This window comes from Crassostrea angulata, chromosome 1 (genome assembly GCF_025612915.1).
Source record: "Crassostrea angulata isolate pt1a10 chromosome 1, ASM2561291v2, whole genome shotgun sequence".
NCBI classification, from domain to species: Eukaryota; Metazoa; Mollusca; class Bivalvia; order Ostreida; family Ostreidae; genus Magallana; species Magallana angulata.
The window spans coordinates 5,001,748-5,026,706 of record NC_069111.1 but is presented as its reverse complement, the minus strand read 5'-3'; the positions used below and the strand labels follow the sequence as shown (position 1 = coordinate 5,026,706).

At 32.5% G+C, this 24,959-nt stretch overlaps 1 protein-coding gene across 2 annotated transcripts; it reads left to right on the top strand.

Moving 5' to 3' along the window:
• The first annotated feature begins 4,476 nt into the window (after positions 1-4,476).
• LOC128171482 (uncharacterized) lies at positions 4,477-21,572 on the top strand. 2 transcript variants are annotated; one of them, XM_052837251.1, is made up of 6 exons: positions 4,478-4,846; positions 5,273-5,380; positions 7,543-7,582; positions 9,206-9,321; positions 17,040-17,078; positions 17,171-21,572. In XM_052837251.1, the coding sequence occupies exons 1-6, from the start codon at positions 4,684-4,686 to the stop codon at positions 18,361-18,363; spliced, it is 1,659 nt and encodes a 552-aa protein (XP_052693211.1). In that variant the 5' UTR covers positions 4,478-4,683; the 3' UTR covers positions 18,364-21,572. The 2 variants fall into 2 exon arrangements, with proteins under 2 accessions (XP_052693218.1, XP_052693211.1); XM_052837258.1 differs by lacking the exon at positions 5,273-5,380 and having other exon boundaries at positions 4,477-4,846.
• The last annotated feature ends 3,387 nt before the right edge of the window (positions 21,573-24,959 follow it).

Genomic DNA, 24,959 nt, shown 5'->3' with positions numbered 1-24,959 from the left:
GGACAGAAGTAAGTTGATTTGACAAGAAATTTACCAATATATTTTAGACTGAAAGCGATCAGGGTTATTTCAAATGCCGAATCTGCGAAAAACTATAATTCATTGTAGATAAACAGCTTAAAAAGGAATGAAAGTAATGTTTTATTGGATTTCGAAACAACTGTGTGCGTTTAAATCATAGTCAATTTCACTGGATTCATTTCCTATTTGACTGCCTACGTTCCGGTTCATAAGAAAGACTCTCGCGAATCTGACTAAAATTATCACAACTGTCGAATGGACAAAGGAGACTTTTTAATTCATGAATCCATAAAACTTTTCTTTTCAAAATAAATAGAGATTTAACATGATTTAGGAAAGTGTCTTTTTATTAGTATTTAACATACCAAGGTCTCAATATAGCCTTATTTGATTCACGTGTAGCAGATTATTCCACAAACATTTAAAGTATCTCTGCCATTCAGTTGAATTCATGTGAAAAAAATTAGCCTTGATATAAAAGATATCTGAGAATGAGATGTTTGTGAAAGAAAATGTAGGTTTCTGCCTTTGGAAGGTGTAAACTTGATATATTTTGATTCATTTTTAAATATTTTGTGTAAAATGACCTTCTTGTTGCATAAAGCTATCTCTCTTACATTTGTAATATTATCTAGGCAATCCGTTACATCTTAAAGCTTCCTCATATGCACTTTACGATACAAGTGAACTTTGTACAAGTATGTGAACAGCAGAGTACATATCTTTATGAAGTTTTGATTGGTCAAGTATATCTGCACTGAACATGTTTAAACTATTGAAAGATAATTATAGATGATGTATCTTCCTTCTTTGATTTCATATACCTTGTAATCTTTATAGTTTTAACGGGAAATATTTGTGCCCTTGATATCAACTTATAAATGTTAGTTTCTCTTTTCTGTATATCTTTATACTTTTAACAGGAAATTGTGTGCACACGACAACTTATACATGTCGGTCTCTCTACTTTACTTATTTTCACATTAACTTCAAACTTTAAACAAAAGCTTTGTTTACATAGCAAAGAATTGGAAGCTGTGTAACTCGCGTATAACTCTGCGAATTACACTCATATTTAGTTGCCTATTAAAAATGCCTAACTGAAGCATAGTGTACACATTAGAATAGAGAAAATAATTTGACGAATGACACTCAAATTTTAGTTGCCAATTAAGAATGCCTTTCTGAGTCATTGTAAACAATAAAAAAGAAAATTCTTTTAGACCCAAATCATGACCATGTCCTTTTATTACATATATTTTTAACAAAGGGGTAACATGAATTTGACTTACAATCAATCTTCTCAATAAACTTGGTTTGTATTAAGTGCTACTTTACAGTTTTACATTTTCATCATCTGTATTTTAAACATAGTTTTAAGAAAAACTATATAATATTGAACGTTTATGACATTTTTTTTTTTTTTTTTTTTATAAAAGTACAGTATGGTTACATGTATGAATGTATTTTTCACTTGAACTTAAATGCTTGAGAAAAATGCGAGGTTATAATAAAAGTTATATTTTTTCTTTATTCAAGTCAAACCCAAATATAAAACTATCAGATGAAATAATTAAAGATGCTACAGGTAATAACATATAGCGTGCGAAGTGCTTAACACTTTGAATTATCTTTTGCAATACATATCGAAGCTCGTGATAAACACATCGCGGTGACTCAAAAACAGTTTTATAAATTGATCATGTGCATGGCAAGTGTGAATGATGATATGTATTCACTTCTTTTGTCCTTGTAGCAATATTCGCCTTGACATCCACTATTCTTTTTTTAAGACACGCCATACGATAAATAAAACTTTTTTGTTGTCCACAAAATAACAGCAATCTGTTTAACCAATCCGAGTAATAAAAAAAGAAAATATCTTATACATCTGCATGTACCATCTTCTATGGAATGGCGAGCGTGGTTGTGGCCTTTATAATACATTTACCACAAGAAGGAAAATAAGCATGAGACATGTGTTTACCAAGTAAACTTTCAAGCTCAATATTTTACACATTTCAAGTTTTATAATTAGATGAACAACAGTGGAATTTTTAACCAGTTTGATTTTTTAAGTCAACACTTTTGGATCGTGATTGAATATTTGTAAGAATATTAGATATGATAACGGATATAGTTGTGATTAGAGTCTAATCCAGATACAGACTTTATTCATGTAACCCTTTGAACGAAATCAAAACGTTTTGTTAAAAATCATGTGTTTATAAGATATTATAAAATATATGTCAGGACTGTTTTAGAAGTAAAGTAAAAATATGAAACAATTCCGAAAAGTCCGAAGAGCTTTTATCATGAGATCTAGACGGTAACTATAAAAAGGGGATATACCTTTTTTCTTTTTTGTTCAAGGTTTCTAAAAGAACTGAAATATTTGAAGCGCATCTGAACTATTTTGAACATATTTCCCTGGAAGCCATAATAGTTTATTTATTCTCTTTCTTATTTTATTTTTTTTTTCAATTCTCTCATTGGTTCGTTAGAAAATAGAATGCGCGTGTGTTCGATCAGTTGTATTTCACATGGTCATGAATCAAGAAATCCAATGACTTTAATGTTTATGCCCGTATCTTATTTATTGAATCAAAACCACACATACTCTGGTGTCGAAAGATGTGTTTTACGTAAAAACACCATCTAGACGTTATCGTTGTCATCAAAATTCACATTTATATCGTCTATTTTTCACTAATCTTATCATTTAATTTTCCTATTCTGAAACGATAATGATGAAATCATGTTAATAATTGTATTCCTTTTTTACCTTTGTTTTACTTATATGTTTCGGCAAGCTGTGAAGACAGTGTGAAGTTGCCAAGGTAAAAACATTCTGAGTTTTAGTGAAATCAAGAAATGAAATTAAGTGACTGGGCTATGTTATGTTGTGTTGGTTATGTAGTAACTAGGTTATTTTGCGTAATAAGTGGGTTATAATGCTTTGTTCTGACTGGGTTATGTTGTGTGTAGTGACTGGGTTATGTTATAAAGTGACTCGGTTATTTTGTAAAATGACTTGGTTATATTATGAAGTGACTGGGTTTTACTGTGTGTTTCAACTTGGTTATATTGTGATTTGACTGGGTTATATTGTGTATTGACTGGGTAATAACGTGAATTGACTGAATTATAATGTGTATTGACTGGATTATAATGTGTATTGACTGGGTTATGTTTGCAGCGAGATGTTTTGCATGGTTACTTGGTTATGTTGTGTAATGATTAAGTTATATCATGAAGTGACTGAGTTTATTGTATGTTGACTGGATTTTGTTGGGTAATGACTTTATTGTATTATACATGTATATTAATTGGATTATGTAGTGAATGATTTTGTTGTGAATTGTCTTGGTTGAGTTGTATAGCGACCAGGTTAAATTATATAATGACTTGATTTCGTTGCGTAGTAACTAAATTATGTTTGGTGGCAACTCGGTCGTGTTATATAGTGATAAGGTTATGTTGTTACGTGACTAAATATTGCATATTTTATCTATATCATTATCAGCCACCCCATGACATTTGTTCTATATAATGATAATAATAACAAAATATAATTCTGTGTAGTGTGACAAGATAATGTTGAAAAATTGTGAGAGGTTTTCCGTTTACTTCCAAATGAAGAATTTTTCCTTTTCCATTATTGATCATCACAAGAAATATGCTTCGATCTTGGTACTTCCCCGGGTAAGAAGAGATAACATGAGAACGAAGAATTATTGGCCCCCCCCTTATTTTTATTTGATTGTACATCGAGATTTACTGTGAGTCACAATGTGTTATGCTTTATAATAACATATTCTCGACTAGGTTATTTTGGTGTGTGCTCCACAGTAACGGAGTCCTGTCTTTGAGTTTTGATTTATCAACAGGAAATGGCCTGCAACTTTGACGAAAGTAGATTACTTGAGTAAAGAAAAACAATCACAAATTTCAAAACAAAGTTTTTACTCTGTATTTTTTGCTCTAATTATTTTTTTACATCATACTCAAAACTGCAAAAGCTAGAGCGCATGAGACGTAGTGTGTACATTAGATCACGAATCAATAAATATGATAATATGATATAATTTTTAGCCTCTGTGTTTTCTGATATAGTGAAGAAAACGCATGCGCAAATCAAAAAATAGAATATGTACCTTATTTCTTCTTTAGTAGTTCTTATGCAATAGGAATATAATAAGAAAGGTGAACATGCGTTGTGTCTTCCAAGACTATTTAAGGACTATTTAAGAAGGAGAAATGTAGCTGGGGCTAAATGGACCGTGGATATCGGCCCGGGTAGCTCAGTGGTAGAGCTGCTGACTAGAGTTGCGGTTCCTGATCCAGGCATATATTTTCATTGTATTTATATTATCATTTCTCTCCTACTATACTTCATTTATGTAAGAACTTACTACATTCAACATTTTGTTTTTTACTTTTTTCATCGAACTTCATCAATTTTTATTTTTTCGTCAATAATATCTTTTTACTATGAAAAATGTATGATTAAATAATAATAATTTATTCGGAATTTATATTTCCGCATGCAGTGACTGAGTTTTGTTTTTAACAACTCACCTACGTATGCATCGATAAGGTAATAATAGTGGGTTGTTTGTGAAGAGGAAAATATTCGATAACAAGAATGTACATGTAGTTATGTTTAAAGTACGAACTGTGCCTTGTTCGTTTAACAAAACTGTATATGAGAAGGATAGAGATTCCTTTAACTGTCGGAGTTCCATCAATGTCTATCATTGTATCCAGAATGAGAGGAACAGGTCAGGGGAAATATGTATACAACCTGTTTGGGTCCAACCAAGTAAGTCTTACATTCACATACAGGAAGTAGATAAGATTATTTTACACATAATTTTAAATACATGCATGTTAGGTTTAACCTTTTTTTCAATTTAGATATGTTGCAATATTTAGTGTATATTTGATTGAGTTTTACTTTTGTTTTCGATTAAAAATTTGACAGAAGTGAAACTGAAACCAACGTCATTCAACTAAATATTATTTTAAATCAATACACTGTAGCAGCTGTCTTTTTTTTTCAAATAGTCGATCAGTGTTATTGTGGAAATATGTCCGTGATAATCATGATTGAACACTTTAATTAATTTATTACACGTTTATTTTTCACGTTACTGTTGACTACTTGATATTACAATGTCCCTTTAAAGTTTTGGATATGTTGTTCGAGGTCTTGGGTAAAAATTTGCTATTTAATCTATTTTAACAGACTACTGTCCAGAATACAACACTGGCGCCAACACTCTGGACACAGTCCCTTGCAATGTGTCAAGCGGTTGTCCCGACGTACTATATCACTCGAATGAAGTTTACAAGTGTACGATTTTTTTCTATTTTAGTGCGTTTACAATACAGATTTATATCTTCTTAAATATAATCAAGAACCAAATATGAACACAGCTTGAAGTCCCCCTCAAAAGAAAAAAAAAACATTTTTCTATGTAGTTTTACTCTTTTTGGTTTGCGTTTCACGAATGATGTATACTTATAATGTGTACGCAATATTACACATGTACTTCTCAGATAGATTCATTAATTTTATCTATTCACCGTGTGTTAGATCAAGATCACAGTCAATGTCAGTGTGTTATTTATATCACACAATTATTAAAAAAGGATTTATTCAAGCGAAACAAGCATATACATTTACCTTACAAATCCGGTTTTAATCTGTTTTTGGGCCTAATCTTAGCGGAGGTTAAAGGAGTAACATACTATACTGAAGGTCATAGCGTTCCATTATACTGAGTTTCAATACACAATTTGACTATTCTTTAAAAGTATAACGTATATATTGACTCCACACAACTTTGCACATAACAAACACTCCATACCCAAAGCCAAAAATGCCCGTTGATAAAAACATTTAACCATTTGAAATTATACCTGTATATTAACATGAACCAAGTATAATTTTCTCTATATCGAAAACTTATAGTTCATTCAAAGCTCTATAGAAACAGCCAGACTGAAATCTACACGCCCCGTTTATCGATTAGTCGATATCTACAGCGACCTAAGAAAAATCACGAACTGCACGAAATAATCATTAATCTACAATGTACCTTAACTTATCTCTTATTTTAATGCTCTATCGTTGTATCCATGTTAGTAACATTGCCATGGAGAATACTGAAATTGCGTTTTCGGCCCGGTTGCTTACTCATACAAGATGGAATACTACTACTGCATTCTAACCAATTTACATCGCGTGATAGTAGAGCGGAAAGTATAAATCAATAATATTGTACTTGTAATTACTGTAGCAAACGTGACACTAATTGATACATTGCATATTTGTGTAAAATAGTCATGATCTATAATATCCAAAGGTACTTCTTTTAGAAACGCAAGTATTTAACTTTTTACGGAAAAAGAAAAATATCGATATACATTGTAGGTCATAAACTGGTGTATATTGTAAAATCACCAGATAGACTGTATATACCAGCTATGTTGATATTCAAACCTTACTTTTTAAAATAAAGGGTATATAGATAGCTTTTATCAAAAGAATACATGTACCGTTCAATGCATTCCTAATACATGTATTGATCTTCAATATATTTATAGTTTAAAGTCTTTGTTTGTGCGACATCACGTTATGTTGAATATGTTATGGTAATGGATAATAAAAACTCACCATTTAAACTTTTATTGTTCAAATATTTTTTACGGAAGAAATTATACTTCTTTTTTATATGAAAGGATTGTGAAAAGTTTATGATTAAATGAACAGACCTGAAATTTATCCATATATTACCAAAATGTGAAAACGAATGTTATATTTCAAAATAATTATTATCTTTGCTTTTTTAGGATCGGTAAATAAAGTTCTGATACTGATCAACAGTATTTAAGCAAATAAGGAATATTTAGTACTGTTTATACAGCTGTTAATAACAATATTTTCTTTTATATGGAGCAATTGCAGATAGCATTTTTAGCATATAATTCAAATATTGATAAACTATCTAAATCACGGATTTTTGTTCTATATTTAGGCTTGCCTGAACCAAAAGTACATGTACAACTTACCTTAAGCTTTTTATAGGTATCAAGTCTTGAACATAGTCGTATAACACTAAAATGTTTAAAGCTGAATGTTATTTAAAAATTGAGTTTTTCTCTTAAAACAAACTCATTTTTCTGAATGAATTCTTACAATATATACATTCCGGTGTATTTCAAGCAAAAATAAAAAACAATTTGAACTTCGCTCACTAACAAAATATTTCACAGCTCTGTATGTTGTTTATAATTCACATTTGAAAATGAAATTTTTGTAAAATCTCAACATTAAAAACGACTATAATTATTTTTATAAAAAAAGACTTTATAAGTGTAGTATCTGTTAATTGTTTATACTCTTGTTAATGCTACTTATTACATCTGTGTGACATATAAAGTCCCTTTTTTCGTGGATTTCTTTATCAACAAACATTTGCGTTATTCGTATGATTTCATATCTCTTTTCAGATCCAGTATGCTTGAGTAAAACGTTTACTTACAGTAAAGAGTAAGTTTCATTCACTTAAAATCAAAGAAATACTAGGAGCAATCAAATTATATATGTTATTTTAGCAATGAACAGTAAAACTTATTCAACATCTTCACAACGTCAAGACATATTTTACGTTCTTTAAATTATAAAACAAGTATTCCTTTTAAAGGAATGATCGGCATGAAATACCATCGGTCAACTCTGTTAATATAATATACGCTACATATATATATATATATATATATATATATATATATATATATATATATATATATATATATATATATATATATAACACCGTTTTAATGATTTCCGAAATGGCAAGGCATGAATGAACTTTACACTTAGTAGGCGAATCATACTTCCGACTAATATTCTTACGCATATGTGGAAAAACCGTGATTTGAATCATTATGTAGGTAACCAAATAAATGTTTTATTTTCAGCGTAAAATGATAAGAGTAATGTTTATAGTAATCTACGTCTAATTATAGATTTAAATAAGGTTGTCATTGCATAATAAATAAAATAGTGCAAGGCGCAATGCGAGCGATAATAGTTAATTTTGCCGGATGCCTCATATGGACACAAAAAAGGCTGTCAGAAGGTAGAGCTTATCAAATGCTATAGTTATATACAATGCGCTATAGATATGATATCCAATTATGTAGGTAAATACATGTAATAGATATGATTATACGGAATATACTTTTTAAAAATTAATAAAAGTCCATGAAAATTGGCAGCAATGCAAATTTATTTTTAATGTTCGAGATATTTAGGAAGAGCAATCGCTGTGCAAATATGTGCATATACATGTTCCAAGTGCCTACTTCTCTATTCGCCCATTTGTCGTGTTGATAAGCAACTGATTGCAATTGCAATAAAATCAATGATCTGTGAATAACAGAAAACAAAGCCTGGCATTCGTCTGAGCAAGTTGGAACATTAAAAATAAAACAATTTATTAAAAGTGCCTGTTTGGGAGGGTAACAATGAAATTGACACCCCTCGAAAACCATTGTCAACAAACGCGAAGCGTTGACAATGGTTTTCGAGGGGTGCCAATGTCAACTGCTACCCTCCCAAACAGGCACTATTTATTTTATTATTCAGAATGTTTTGAATTTTGGAGAGAATTTTACTGCTTTCATATAGAAATGACGTGAATTCTACGGCGAACCGTAGGCGCATAATTTACGCGTATGTTATTGTAACAATTCGTCGTGTTTCCCGCTGGCAAGTGTGTTGCTAATGCTGAGGGTAACAAAACGGATTATAAACTGCGTCTAAACCAATCAGATTTCAGTATTTAACATGAAAGTACATGTATAATAATATAAGTTGATGTTTTGAAGTTGTAAAATTAAACAAATGTTAGCACTTTGCAATTTGATTTTAGATAGACTTTGTATTACAAAAATTGTCGCGGTTTTTTTCGAATTTTATTTCGAATTATTACCCTATGTATCGTTTGCTGTGTTTTAAATACATTTTCTGATTGTAAATACTATTAGTTAACTAAAGTTTATACATGTAGTTTAAATGTGATTTGAATCATAAGCAAGTTAATGTCTTTTTTTAATTTTCAAATAATTATGAATATTTTGATTTAATTAAGCTTTATTTTATTTCAAGTGTTTCAAAAGAAAATGACCCATTGACACAGGAAATCTACATAGGAGTTGCTGTTGGTGTCTCTTTGTTCATTATTCTCCTTGCAGCGTGTTTAATATTGTATTTTCGCATAAGAGGTAAGTAATTTTCAGATTAGTTATAGAAACAAATGTCAAATTTGATACTAAAATCTTCTTAACTCTATTACATTATATAGAAGAAATATTTGTTATGGTGGGACAAAAACTTCCGAGATATAGAGAAACTTAGTTAAGTAGGAGTGTATAACCACCCCACCCAATGTTGAATCATTAACTATATTTACATGTACATGTATAAGATTAACCTCTTTAGGTTATCAGAGCTAACGATTTAGTTGATTTCTTTCATACTTTGAAATTTCTTATGAATTGGACTTGTGATGATTGAAAGCAACGATATCATAGTACTTAAGGGTAACGTTTACTCTGAATGAAAAAAACGAATACATTGATTATAATGAAGAAAAAACATCTATTGTATGTTGTAAACCTTCAATTGTAGTGGGTTTCTTTCACCTAGAAAGCAGATGTATTATATATACCTATATTTTTAGTTAATGGCTGTTGAATTTTTTTTTTTAATTATGTAAAAATACATTAAATACTTAACATGAGAATTTCTTAATTGTGTAAATATTAAATATAATTTAATTCTTTTAAATGAAACTCAGTTTATGAATAGCAGTGGCACTGAATCGATACAAAGCATTGAGTTTTCAGTAATAATTTTTTAAAGCATTTAAGTCAAAATTTCCTTTATCAGTGTTTAAATCTTAGCTTATTTTTTATTCAACAAAAAACAAACACTAAAATGTTTGTTGTATGAAACTACTTACATTGACCTTAATCTGCAAGCATTAAGTTTATATGATGTCAATGATCAAATCCTTGAGATTAGGTTACAAATGCATTTTATCGTTTTTAAGATTTTTTTTTATATTTTTGTGTAACCGAGCAGAAAGGAGGCAGATGGTGATTTCAGTCGATTTATTAAGTAGATAAATAAAGCATTGACCTATAAAGAAAGAAATAATACATTAGACATAAAATAGAGTTTTACATGTACATTTAATATGTTTAGTTTCTGAAATCTTTGACAATAAGCTACCGTTACTCCAGTATTCATTTATAATATAAAAACATGTTTTGTAACAATTTAACATTTGAACTTACAAACAAGTTTTAGAAATTACTATGACAAGTTTAACTGCAAAAATACGATAAAGTATAAACTTTGCAATTAAAATAAAATGCCCTAATCACTAACATGGTAGTAAAGAAATATATAAGTAAATATAATATTAACATACCACAAGATGCAGCAGATACACGCTGGATTGACTGACGATGTTGAAAATGAAATACTGCCTAATTTTACTTAGTTTGAACGGTTACTTATATCAAATAGAGAATTAAATTTATTGGATAATGAAAATAAGAAAGACCAATGAAATTAGAGAACCAATGAAAAACGAAAGACTTTACTCAGCCAACTCAATCCAGTTGCGCAGTGTAACTGGCGGTTATTTAAAATTTAAGACTGTATTTAACAAAAACGGATAATAAAATAGATAAAACGAATAAATACATATAGAAATATGTTTGATACTATCACATACTCCCCCGGAAAATTGTTAATCTGTCCTCAGATTATAAATGTATCATTTTAATAAATAATACATACATATAGAAACCACAAAATAAATAAAGCACAAAAATTAATCACACAAAAGTTCATTTAAGCAAATGCATGAAAAATATGACCACACGCTAGAACACGGGCTTCAACTCCAGTCTGTTCACATTTTTAATTACGGAATCACTGGTTTCTAACTTTACACTATACACTGACGGATATGGTTTTCCGATGATGACGTACATTTCCGTTCGCCACTTATCCTGAATCTTGTCGCGTCCTTTGATTCTTCTGTTGCGTAGATACACCCGATCACCAATCTGTAATTCACTGTCAACGTTTCCCGCTTCGTGTCTTCTCTTCCGGTTATCTTCATTGCTTTGGATTTCTGCTTTGGCCCGACCGTACGCAAACTGTAACTTCTTAGAGTGTAGTTCGATCCATCGGTCCATGTTTAGATCGGTTGTTGGAGTAGCGTTGCCTCTCCCGAGTAGGAAATCTACAGGTAGGTATGGGTCGCGTCCGTACATAAGGAAATATGGCGAATATCCGGTGGATGCATGCGGCGTCACATTATATGAAAAAACAAGTTCCCTGATGTATTCTGGCCATTTCCGTTTTCTCGCTGGGGGTAGAGATCGAAGTAGATCATGGAGTGTTCTGTTGAACCTTTCACATTGACCGTTGCCTTGAGGGTGGTATGCAGTTGTTCTTGATTTTTTGATGCGGTATATGGTACACAGTTGCTGAATAATTTCTGCCTCGAAACACCTTCCTTGATCGGAATGAATTCTTTTGCACACTCCAAATTTAAAGAATAATTCATTCACTAATATTCGAGCAACAGTTTGGGCTGTCTGGTCACGTGTAGGTGCAGCTATTGTCCACTTAGAAAATACATCTGTTATAACCAACACATTTTCGTACCCTTGTGCCTTTTCTAGTACGGAAAAGTCTATAGCAATGCACTCTAAAGGTCCCGATGCTGTAAGATGTCCCATACTCGTATGTACTTTGGGTGGGGGAATTTTTGACACAGCGCATCGTTCACACTTCTTACAGTAGTTCTTAATGTCCATAAACATTTTTGGCCAATAACATCGTTGTCTAATCAAATTAAATGTTCTCTCTATCCCCTGATGTCCATTTTGGTCGTGTAGACTTTCGAGAACGATGTCCTTTAGACACTCCGGAAGTAATAATTAAGTGAGGTCACCTAATTTGGGATCGTTGATCTTTCTGTGAATAACACCATCGATGAAGTCCATGTGTTTTAACTGCCGTAATAACACTTGAGTTCTTTTACCTTGTTTCTTTAGAAAACTTTGTTTTGGGACAGTCTTTGATTTCACAAATTCAACACATCTACTTATCACTCTGTCATTCAACTGCATGTCTTTCAAATCGCAATTGGAATAAGTAGGGAAAGTCTCTGCACTTGACACGTCCGTAGCTTCAATGAATATCGTCGAAGACTGTGCAACTTTAATATCTGGTGGAATCATGGATCCATGAATACATTCACTAATGATGTCCCTAGTATCCACATTTAACCTTGATAATGCATCAGCGTTGGCGTTCTCTTTGCCTGGTCTGTACTTTATTTCGAAATCGAAATCAGCGAGTTGTGCTGCCCATTTTTGTTCATATGCTCCAAGCTTTGCTGTAGATAGGTATTTCAGAGGATTGTTATCCGTAAGCACTACAAACTTATTTCCCAGTAAATAATCCCTGAATTTTTCTGTAACACTCCACTTGAGGGCTAGTAATTCCAATTTGAGACTGCTCATGTTCTTTGCGGATCTTTCATTTGGTCTAAGAGTTCTACTGGCGTACGCAATCACAACAATACGTCCATTCTGATTCTGGGATAACACAGCACCGAGTCCATGCGCACTGGCGTCAGTTTCCACAATAAACGGAATAGTAAAATCGGCGTATCCCAGTAGTGGTGCAGTTGATAATACAGTCTTTAACTTCTCAAACGAATTCTGGCATTCACTGTTCCATTTATCACAAAACTTTGTTTTCGGATGTTTCCCGTTGTTCTTGGAAAGTTCCAATAAAGGTTGTGCAATCTGTGAAAAGCTTCGGATAAATCGCCGGTAATATCCTGCAAATCCGAGGAATGATTGAAGCTCTTTGACTGTTTCGGGTACTTTCCAATTTTCGATACACTTGATCTTATCATTGTCGGTGGATATTCCATCTTTACTCACTATATGACCTAGGTATTTCACAGATGACTGAAAAAATTTGCACTTGCGCATTTTCAATTTTAATCCATGCTTGCGAAGAATATGAACCACTTTGTCAAGACGGTCTATTTGTTCACGCAGTGTTTTGGAATACACTATGATATCATCCAAGAACACTAATAAGGTATTGAACACTTCCTCTCTGAAACAATGCTGCATTAGTCGCTGGAATGTTGCAGGTGCGTTGGTAAGTCCGAACGGCATTCTGTTAAACTCATAAAGTCCGAATGGGGTGGTAAACGCAGTTTTCTCTTTGTCATCGTCGGCAACTGCTATTTGGTTATAGCCCGAGGTAAGGTCCATAGTTGAGAACATAGACGATCCGTGTAAAACATCAAACGTTTCTTCTACTCTTGGTAACGGAAACTTATCTTTGATGGTCTTCTCATTCAGTTTGCGGTAATCCACACAAAGACGTAAAGAGTTATCCTTCTTGCGAACTAGCACTATCGGTGAAGCAAACGGACTGGTGCTTTCGCGAATGACATCATTCTTCAGTAACTTGCGTATATGCTGTTTGACTTCTTCAAACTGCGACGGAGGAATTCGTCGGTACTGTTGAGCGATAGGCTTGTTGTCTGTGAGTCGAATCTGATGTGTAACTGTACTTGTACATCCAATATCGTCATCATCCTTCGAGAAGACTTCTCTGTGCTTTCGGAATAAAGATGTGATCAAGGACTTCTCTTCTTCACTACAGTCAAGTTGGAATATATCTTCAGGTAAATAAAACGGTGTCTCAGGGAGAGTAATTTCGGTGATTGCATGAATTGGTTGAATGAAGATCTCTTCAGTGTTACCCACGCGATTAAATCCAATATCTGAATTATCACATTCAACATCACAAAAAGACACTGTACCTATCATACTGCGTGGTTTAAGATAAATATCTTCATCACCAATGTTAGCTGCACGAACCCATATACGACCGTTATAAACGTTGACACAAGTATTCACAGTACGGAAATTCCTATGTAAATGGGCACCATTGGTCAAAGGATTAACAATAACATCGCCCTTAACATGCGGTCCGGTACATGGAATAACAATGGCGGTATTTGCAGGAATGCACACTGGTACAGTTCCGAATACTCTGGCAAAACCACAAACAGAATTCTGTTTTAAATCATTTGACACAAAAACTTCACTTAAATTTCCGTCCCTACGAACATCACCTAAAATGTCCGTCCAGGCACCAAGAATATTCATTCCAATTATTCCGGGAACAGATTCTTTCCGTTTATGCGTGGCGTCATCACTCGAGTCTTTCACTATTAGGAATCCACGTTGAGGTATGATTTTCCCGTTATAATTTACGTCAAGCTCAATGTTACCAATGTAAGGAATAACTAGTCCGTTGGCAGCTTTTAGTTGTAAATGACATGTTGGGTTCACCATCTTTCCAAGCGGCTCGATATACTTTCGATAAAACGTTTCGGTAATTGTAGAAACCATGGAACCAGTGTCAACTAGGCATCTGATATTCAAATCCATCACATAAATGTTAATCACTGGACACTGTCCTATGATACGACACGAAAATGTAGAGTCCTGTAAACCCCCATCTATTAACGGACTCCCTTTAATAGATGTGACTTGTTTTCCGATGACCCGGCTGTTGTTTCACTTGGTTTAGAACGACAATTTCTCTGCATATGACCAACTTTACCGCACTCATAGCACACAGGTGGTGAACGATAAAAATCCCGGTTTTCCTTTGTATGCTGACTGGTTCCGCGATCTCTGATCAAACCAGTTAGAGAGTCGATCTGCTTTTGCTGTGCTTCGATGATTTTCAAAAGCTGTTCCGTTGTAGGCGAGTCGCTCGGCTGGGTGTTTAAATTATGCTGATCGCTGATCGTGTTCGAATGGGTTGATTTAGCGGAATCCTTGTCTATCATTTCCTCTTCCTCGCTAAATAGTATAATTTCGTCTCGGAACTTGTGGAAGTCTGTATGTTCATTACGCAATAGCTTCTTTGCTTCTTTTCTTAACAATGAATCCCGTAGACCATTCGCAAACTTCTCGCACAGCGTAATGTGTTTATTTGGAAATACACTTCTGTCTTTTCTGATAACGTTTTGATATAAATCCAGCAATGCGTATGAATAGTGTCGAATAGTTTCCGATTCTAGCTGATTTCGTTCAAAGAATTTCTGCTGAAGTGACGTCACAGATTCCGGATTGCCGAATGCCACACGAAGACAGTCCAAAATGGCGTGCGGATCCTGTCGTATATCTGGTCGGAATTTGACTTCTTCCTTTGCTTGACCCTCTAAATGTGAATAAATCAAGTCAACTTATTGAGTATCTGAATATTTTCTTGCTGAAAACGCAATTTCTATGTAATCAATCCAGTCATCAACAGATGTGTCAGATTTTGATTTTGGGCGGCCACAAAATGTCTTTATTTTTCTTGTTTCTGAGATAAAGGTTTGCTTTTCAATGACTTGTTTCGATTGTGATCTATATTTTGCTTCTAGTAATTCCATTTCCAATTCATGGACACGGTGTTGTAATTCAGCTTTCTTCATGGTGATAATTTTACAATGGTATCAACAGTACTCATGAAAATGATTCACAAAGCGGAAAGTATTAGGGCTTTAACACAGACAGGGAATCGTTCGGCATGATATCTACTCACTAACACAATAGCAAGTCGAACAAGTTCTTTCCGATATAAAATTCACTTCAATTAGAAACTTAGCTGCATATTTGGAAAAAAATTCCTACGGTGTTCAATGCTTGGATATGTTTTCTCGCAGCGCCATGATGTAACCGAGCAGAAAGGAGGCAGATGGTGATTTCAGTCGATTTATTAAGTAGATAAATAAAGCATTGACCTATAAAGAAAGAAATAATACATTAGACATAAAATAGAGTTTTACATGTACATTTAATATGTTTAGTTTCTGAAATCTTTGACAATAAGCTACCGTTACTCCAGTATTCATTTATAATATAAAAACATGTTTTGTAACAATTTAACATTTGAACTTACAAACAAGTTTTAGAAATTACTATGACAAGTTTAACTGCAAAAATACGATAAAGTATAAACTTTGCAATTAAAATAAAATGCCCTAATCACTAACATGGTAGTAAAGAAATATATAAGTAAATATAATATTAACATACCACAAGATGCAGCAGATACACGCTGGATTGACTGACGATGTTGAAAATGAAATACTGCCTAGTTTTACTTAGTTTGAACGGTTACTTATATCAAATAGAGAATTAAATTTATTGGATAATGAAAATAAGAAAGACCAATGAAATTAGAGAACCAATGAAAAACGAAAGACTTTACTCAGCCAACTCAATCCAGTTGCGGAGTGTAACTGGCGGTTATTTAAAATTTAAGACTGTATTTAACAAAAACGGATAATAAAATAGATAAAACGAATAAATACATATAGAAATATGTTTGATACTATCACATTTGCTTTGCATGTCTACAATAATCTAAATGAATAAGCGAGATTAAACTATCATAAAATATGCAAAGCTATATTGACTAACAAATGAAATCTTAACGTTTATAGTACAGCCAAATATTTTTCAGTGGAAACATAACAATTTATTTCATAAATACTGTTTGTGTTTTGAACACTTTTTTCTCATGACCAAGAACTTTATAACAATCCGAATTTGCCACCTCAAATCAGTAGACAATTAACATCCTTGATGTTATTCAAGCTGAGAGTGCTTGTATTTATGGAGTGTGGACGCAGCTGGTGTGATTTGGAGCAAACAATGTCAATTACAAACGCACAATAAGTATTGAGTAAACATAGAAAAGCTGTAGTCACGTTATAGTTTAAATCTGAAAAGTGTCAGAATTAGCAACATCATCACTATTTTTTATTATTTTCTGAAAGACGCAATGTTATTTGAAAAATAATCCTGTTTTTCAGGACAATACAGAAAGGGAAATGAAGAAATTCCTTTTGACGGTATGTTAATTGTCTAATAAAGATATCAATAGTAAATATTTTTACGTTCTTGTATCATTATTAATTATCTAAAAAAAATTCCAACTTTTTAGATTTCAACTTAGAAAAACCATTCTATTATACATCGGCCTTTCACGAAGGATTGAAATTTATAAACAATGGTGGAAAAATACTCTGTTTGGTAGGCCGATGGGGGTCTGGGAAAAGGTCAACGGCTAAACAAATATACGTGGCTGTCACGAATTCAATACCGATAATAATCAGCGATCCTCTTACATTTGACGTTACAGAACATCATGAACCAATTATCGTAGACATGACACTTTCTATAAAACTATCAGAGTCAAAAAAGGAAAACCTAGCAGAGAAAACGCACATGTTATTTGAAAACATGTCCTCTTCAAACACATGTACAAAAGCTTTCATAATCTTTTTAATTGATGAAGATCGGGAAAATATCGTTAAATTTGTCAGATCCCTTGGAAAGAAAACAAAAGTCAAAGATCTATCAGAGAGTTTAACAAAAGGAGATCGGACTCAAATCCTATATTCACAATTTGAAACTTTCTGTCGGAATGAAAACTTCAGTAAAGTTGAAAAACTGGCAGTTGGTAAAGGCAAGGACCATTCATTAGGATACTCAGAAATATGTGCTCTTTTTATTAGATGTTCTTATTTCCAAACATTTGGTCCCGTGTTATTTCGAAATCGTCCTTTACAATATTTAAAGTCATATTTACAACAAATGCACAGATTTGCTGAAAAAGAAAAATTTCTAATGTTGGTGTATATGAGTCTAAATCAAATGGAGATAAACGTTAACAACCCAGACGACATTCTCTTTAAAATACTGGAGTCGTGCAATTGTGTACCAGCTAGAAAGGAGACGAAAAGCAAGAAAAAACAAATAGAAATTACTGGAACTGAAGTAACACTAGAAACAAGTAATACTGAGCATGTATCATCCTCAGAAAATAAGCCGGAAAAGCGCATTATGAGCAGAGAGGATATTATTTCCTTGATACCTATAGAGTTTGTAAACAATGTACCAGGGTCGTCTGTTTACAGATTACAACATGACGTCATAAAGAGAATGACTCTTATCGTGTTTGGAACATATCATTTTGATAAACTGCTTGAATTGTCCAAGCCTGAAGAGTTAAAGTCATGGGTTAAAGAAAAAGGCATGATCCCGGATGTTGGACTGAGCGAAACAAAACCTGTTTTAGAAATAAGTAAAGAAAAATGGAGGCAACACAAGGATGTTTTTCGTAATGAAATTTAATCTATTTTTATGAGGATAAAGAATAATAGCATTGAAATAGTAAATGAATGGTCTTCTTTTTAAAATGTTTAGTTGTAAAACATAGATATATATCTTTGTATATTGAAAGTTTCTACATTTACGCATCTGTTTTTTTTTTAAATTTCACATCTTTACTTGAGAATAATGTATGCGCATTGTGTTTTTTCATCAGTTGACTTTTCTTTGTTTTGTTTCCATAAAAAAATCCTTCCGTTTATTGATTAGATATTGTCATAGAAGCACCTATTCTTTCATATAAAGATATTGTTTGTTCCATTTAGATTGTTTTGAAAAAACATTATATCAACTATACTATCTACTCAATACAGTTGGTCAATTATTTAATTTTATACATACTACTGTATTTTACGTGGAAAAGAAACTTTAGTTTAAGAACTTCTATCTATTCATATTGGCTATTTGCAATAAAATTATATTAATTCAACGTATTATGAAAGTAAAATTAAATATCCAACCTTTGTATTGTCCAGATAAACAAAGAGTGAACTCTACCTGTGCTCCATAATTGTCTAATTGCTTCATTTGCGAGTTGCCGTTCGGTGAACACGCTGATACAAACAATCTTGTGTACCAGCCGTTACAAATACAAGTAGCTCAAGTATTATTAGATATCGGTTTACGCAAGGAACGTGACCACTTTAATTAGCTTGTCAATAGATTATTAAATATTCTTGCATACCTGTCACTTGTCCTCCGATCCCGTAATTTCTACTCCTAACTAATAAAACCAAATGAACACAGTTCACGGTACTTTTACTTCCCTGTTTTCTTTGCAATAAAAGGTAGAATTCTATTACAAATTGTATCAAATTTACGCTGATTTTTTCCACGAGATTCGGAAATCGTCGGGAACAAAGTGGAATTGGGTACATGCGGGAAAACATGATATAATACATATACAATTAATTCGTACCATGATTAATTCGATAGTTGTTAAGTCGCACTTGAACATATTCGGATATTATTTGTAAAATTGTTTTAAGACTCATACTCTTCTTTTTTGTATCATTTCTACCTGTTGAAGAATTAAGAAATCTGCTTATTATAGGAACTTTACTTTCATCATGGCCGGAAGAACTACTCGTTGCTTTTTAATGCAATATGCTTTTTTTTACATTCTACTTCCCGTTCGGTTCAAGTCTACAAAAGTATTCAATCAATTTCAACGAGTTTATGTGAAGGGACAATGCCATAAAGCTTGTGAAATTTCAAAAATGAGCTCGGTTTCTTTTTAACGGAACGTTATTTTATAATTTAAAAAGGGGATTTTGTTCAGGGTGACACTTGAAATTTTCTAGGTGTAAACAGTCTCGTTTGAAGTCATCTTTTCGTAAGTTTTATGGTCGATAAAACGACCTAGTCAGCAAATACAATCTTCCACTGGGTCGCACGCTGACTGACGTTTTTCATACTAATTGTTAGACCATAATTAATCACCTGACTGTATATGGACTTTTCTTGTTTCCCCCCGATTACGACAAAGAGCACACGGCGGGTGTGACAGAGGATGCTCACTCCTCCGAGGCACCTAATAATACCTTATCTTTTTGGAGGTTCATGTTGTCCTGCTTTGAATTTTTATTTCGTTTTATGGATTGTTGAGATGGTTGACGGTTTGTTATTGCCAGTTTTTCATCAATGTTTTAAAGTGTATTTCAAACTGTTCGTTTTTTGAATTAAATTCCCTTCCTTTAAATATTTAACCCTCCATACGATACACCGTGTATAGTATGGACGTGTTATATAATATAATTATATAGGACTATATGTCAGATGTCCCCTCTTTAGTCGCAGGCTCATTACATGTGATGTATATCATCGTTCATATCTAATAGGGTCTGATTGTATATAAGACAAATATGTACCGGTGGATGATATACATGAAGCGCTTTAAGTCTGATGCTGAGGGTTTAAAGAGTGTAGAAAGGAAAAGGAGTACGTTGATTTAATTGGACCAGATATTTACCAATATTTTAGGAGGAAAAGCGTTGAAACATCAGGTAATACCAATCTGTAAATAAATATAATTCATTAAAGAATATACAGCTTTAAAAAAACGAAAGAATGTTTTGTTTGTTACTTTCGAAACATCTTTTCAATTTCTATTTGACTGCTTGCTTATGTCAGGGTTCATGAGAAAGACTCTCGCGAATCAGGCTAAAATTATCACAACTGTCACAAAGGAGACTCTTTAATTTATGAATTTAAAAGTTAAATGTATAAAATAACCCTTTCATCGCATGTAGCTGTCTCTCGTATATTTGTAGATATGATATCTAGGCAACCCGTTATATCTTAAACTTCCTAATATGTACTTTATGATACCAGTGAACTTTATATAAGTATGTGAAGATCAGAGTACACATCGGCCTTAAGTTTGGATTGGCCAAGTACATGTATGTCTGTACTGAACAATGCAATCTATCAGAAAATTAAAGATTACATAATTATTTTTCTTCTGTGATTGCATTACATTTTTCTTTCAAATAGAAGTTTCGCGTTACAAAAATATGTAAGTTATTACTTATCATAACTTCACCAAACATTTGGACCTACTTACGGACTTGAATGTTGAATCTAGGTCATGAATTTCAGATGCAGGAGAAGGTTAAGGTTTTTGGAACAGGTTAAAGTTTTTAGTGGAGGTGCCCCTTAATAGCAATTTCTAAGTTACTACTGATCCTAACTTCACCAAACTTGCAGGGATTGCGTCCTGTGATACTGATGCACCTGCCAGGCTTGAATGCTGAAACTGAGCCATAGGTTTTGGATGCTTGAGGAGGTTATTATAATAAGGTTTTTAGAACTGGTTAAAGTTTTTGGAGCAAGTGCCCCTTGATCGTCTTATGATACTGATGCACCCGACAGTCTTGAATGCTAAATCTGAGCCATAGGTTTTGGAAGCTTCAGGAGGTTAAAGTTTTTAGAGCTGGTTAAAGTTTTTGAAGCAGGTGCCCTCTGATGATTATAATTTTAGTTATAACTGGTTCTAACTTCATAAAATTTGTATGATTGATGCATCTTATGATACTGATGCACCTGACAGGCATAAATGCTGAATATGTTTCGGATGCTGGATGAGGTTAAGGTTTTTGGAACATGTCACATGTTTAATAAATAATAGTACTATTTCAAACTTGCATAATTGATTTAACTATATAAATGAATCGCAGAGGTACATTGTAACTTCAGATACAGAGTCTGATCTCCATTATCAAGGATGTTAAAAATGTGTCCTACCTCAATCAAACCTGCTTGATAGATGTGTTTGTTATTAAATGATATAATATGATTCCTGTGATATAGTATTGTACCATTTGTTACACTATTGTATTATATGAAACAATATTATATCATAAATTATATTTTTAAAAGTTATATGATATGATTTTGTATGAATTTTTTACCATAATAATATGATATTGTATCAAGATATTATTATGTATAGTATTGTATATTATGATACAATAGCATATGATATGATATTGTATTATATACAATTTAATCAAATGCTGTTGTTTCATATAATATTGCAATATATAATATCTTATTATATGATAGACTATAGTATAATATGATACTGGATTACTTACTTTATTATTATATTACATGAAATTGTATTATATGACATTGTTATACATAATACTGTATTATATGATACTATATTGTATTTTATAATATATAATTATACTACATCATATTTATCATATGGGGTGATACAATGTTGCATCAAATTATATTGTATCATATTATTCAATATTTTATGACTTATCCAATATGATAAATATATCATACAATACAAAATAATAATATATTTAAGAAATATAATACGAGTTTTCGTGAATGTTGCAGAATAACCCCCGAGGTCTAGAAATGTTGTTTTGAAATATAAAAGCCGATGCGTCAGCCGAGGCTTGTATATTTCAAACAACATTCCGAGACCGAGGAGGTTATTCTTCAACATTCACGAAAACAAGAACTTAAATTTCTATTCTATGTACAGCCCAGTTTTTCTACAGATCGTTTCTCCTATAGAGAGACGATCTAGGTCATTAATATTTTGACAGCAGAACTAATGCATTATATTTCCTCGCTTTCTTACAATGTTAGCATTGAACACACTAGTTATGTTACGTGGAAATGGAATTAGAAAAAAAAGTTTACATTGGAAATTGAGATTTAATTAGATTTACAATGTAACATACGTTCTCAAACTAACCGACTTTCCCTAAAACACACCTAATAGTGTAATGAAAACATGATTCGGGCATAAAGGAAAGAAAACTTGTGTGAGAGGTAGTGGCAAAATGGCAGTTCGCTGTACTTGAATAATTTATCGACTGCAAACTTCCGCCTGAGTGAGTTAGCTAGTAAATAGTTAGGAATAGATAAATCAAAATTAACGTTCGTGTTAATAAAGAGAAGTTTAAATCCCCCGTTGTTAATTCGCACTGTGCTTTAAAGACACGTAGGATCGTTTTTGAAAGTGGGGGGGGGGGGCAGAATCATTCCAAAAATCTTGACAAGCAAGAAAAAACAAACAAACAAACAAAAATCCAAAACACTTTCATAAATCTTCATTATGTTAAACCGTGTGGGAGGTGGCGTAGGTAGTATATCTATAACTTCAATTTCACTCTTAATTTCCTTATTTTCTTTACAATTTTTCTTTTACTCGCAAAAAGGTGTTGGGGGGCAACTCCATGATAATTCAATTTTTATAAGTTATTTTAAGATAATAATTTACCTGCATTTGATTAGATCCGAATTTTTAAATCAATTTAAGGAATTAAATTAAGTTTAAAAGTGCCTAGAATAAATTATATAGTGGCTTGATAATGTTGTGTATAAGTTAAGTTATGTATTGTGTATAATGTCCAGGTTATTTCATATAATGATTAGGTAATGTTGTGTAGTGAGGCCAAATAATGATGTTGAAAAATTGTGCGAGGTTTTGCATAAACTTTCAAATGAAAAATGTTTAATCATTCATATCTAGTGATCTTTGAAAAAATCTGCTTCGTTCTTGGTAGTTTCGCCCCGATTAATTGCATTATTTTTCTAACTGAATTTGCGTTTATTCACATGGGAACATATATTCGTATCAGAGCTTCTATTGTGAGCTAACGTTTGTCAAAATGCCATCTGGGGTGGATGATCAATAAAAAGTCTTGAGTCACATATGCATGTTGGGTGAAACTTTTGTGTTACTAGAATATTTCATTAATCCAATCTGTAAATTAAATGTTTTGAATGTAAAACGTATCATGTATACAGCGCACGTGTGTAGACTAAATTCATTATTCAGATTTAATTGCATGCCTTTTATAATACATGAGACTGTGTAGTAAAATATTTGGTTGACAATGATTACATAATGATTACATCATTCTTACTTTTACATTATTTATAATTAACTTGTACTTTAAATATATCACAAAACATTTATAGACAAATAGCTGCACAGATAGATAAAAGTGCAGGTTTGTGTTTAACTCATCCTGACAGGTGAGCTAAAAAAGGTAAAAAACAAAGTTTTCAGTATTCTACTAGAACGTGTTGAACAACATGTTCAACTACATATCGACCAATATTTAACGAAGGTAATTATTATCTTTACACCCGTCCTGAGCTGATAATTATACAGCGAAGTACACAGAAGCGTTTATTAGGCATTAACTCTAGAAAAGTTTTTACGCAATGTCTAGTATATCCTATAAATTTTTGTAACTTTGAGGTGTTTTGAAATTCTTTAACCGGGGAACCACGATGTCTATATATAGATACTGGGGAGAGGTAATATTAAACATCGAAGAGTGCACGAATATTTAAGAAACTGTTTTCATTACAAGTGTTACCGTTAGTATTCTAATCAAAGTATGCCGAATCTTCCAGGAATAAAATATAGGTTGTAAATTTACTTTGTATAAAGTAAATTTACAACCTATATTTTATTCCTGGAATAATGGTTACTCAGTGAGAAACATTCTTTACCTAAGGACGAATACATCCGCCATTGTTTTATTTTTCCACTAAGCATCCGCCTGCGTTGCCTTTCCTTTTCACTACATCTACATTCATAAGTTATCATTCGTTCGCATTTGAAAATATTTAATGCCCGTATTCTCGGATTCCATGCCAGGAAATTAAGTTGGTTAGTTATGTCATTCTTATACATGTACATGTATGAAGACACTGTTATCGACGGTCAAAGAAATTTTCAAAGTCTTTCTTTAAAACGCTTTTATTATTTAAAGTTATACCAATATAGGATATACATGTAAATTTTATATCGAGATTTCTTCATCGGCATCACTTATAATTTACTCAATTCTTTCTCCTCTCTTTTTCTCTCTCCTCTCTCTCTCTCTCATTCAAGTCACGAGCGACAATGTCTTAACTCCGCCCAGCTACGATCTGATTGGACAAAGGTCAGTCATTTGCTTTTTTGTGGGCGATTTTAAGTTTGATACTCATTCGTTTGCGATGCACGACCTCTGGTGAGAGAATGGGATAGAACTTTCATGAACGAGGTAACCAAGAACACGAATTGA

What these genes read in the sequence shown, in the direction of transcription:
- LOC128171482 (XM_052837251.1), top strand. Translation starts at nt 4,684, where the DNA reads ATGTTTAAAGTACGAACTGTGCCTTGTTCGTTTAACAAAACTGTATAT. An exon ending in ACCTGTTTGGGTCCAACCAA is followed by an intron (nt 4,847 to 5,272) that starts GTAAGTCTTACA and finishes CTATTTTAACAG; the next exon opens with ACTACTGTCCAGAATACAAC. An exon ending in ATTGTATTTTCGCATAAGAG is followed by an intron (nt 9,322 to 17,039) that starts GTAAGTAATTTT and finishes CCTGTTTTTCAG; the next exon opens with GACAATACAGAAAGGGAAAT.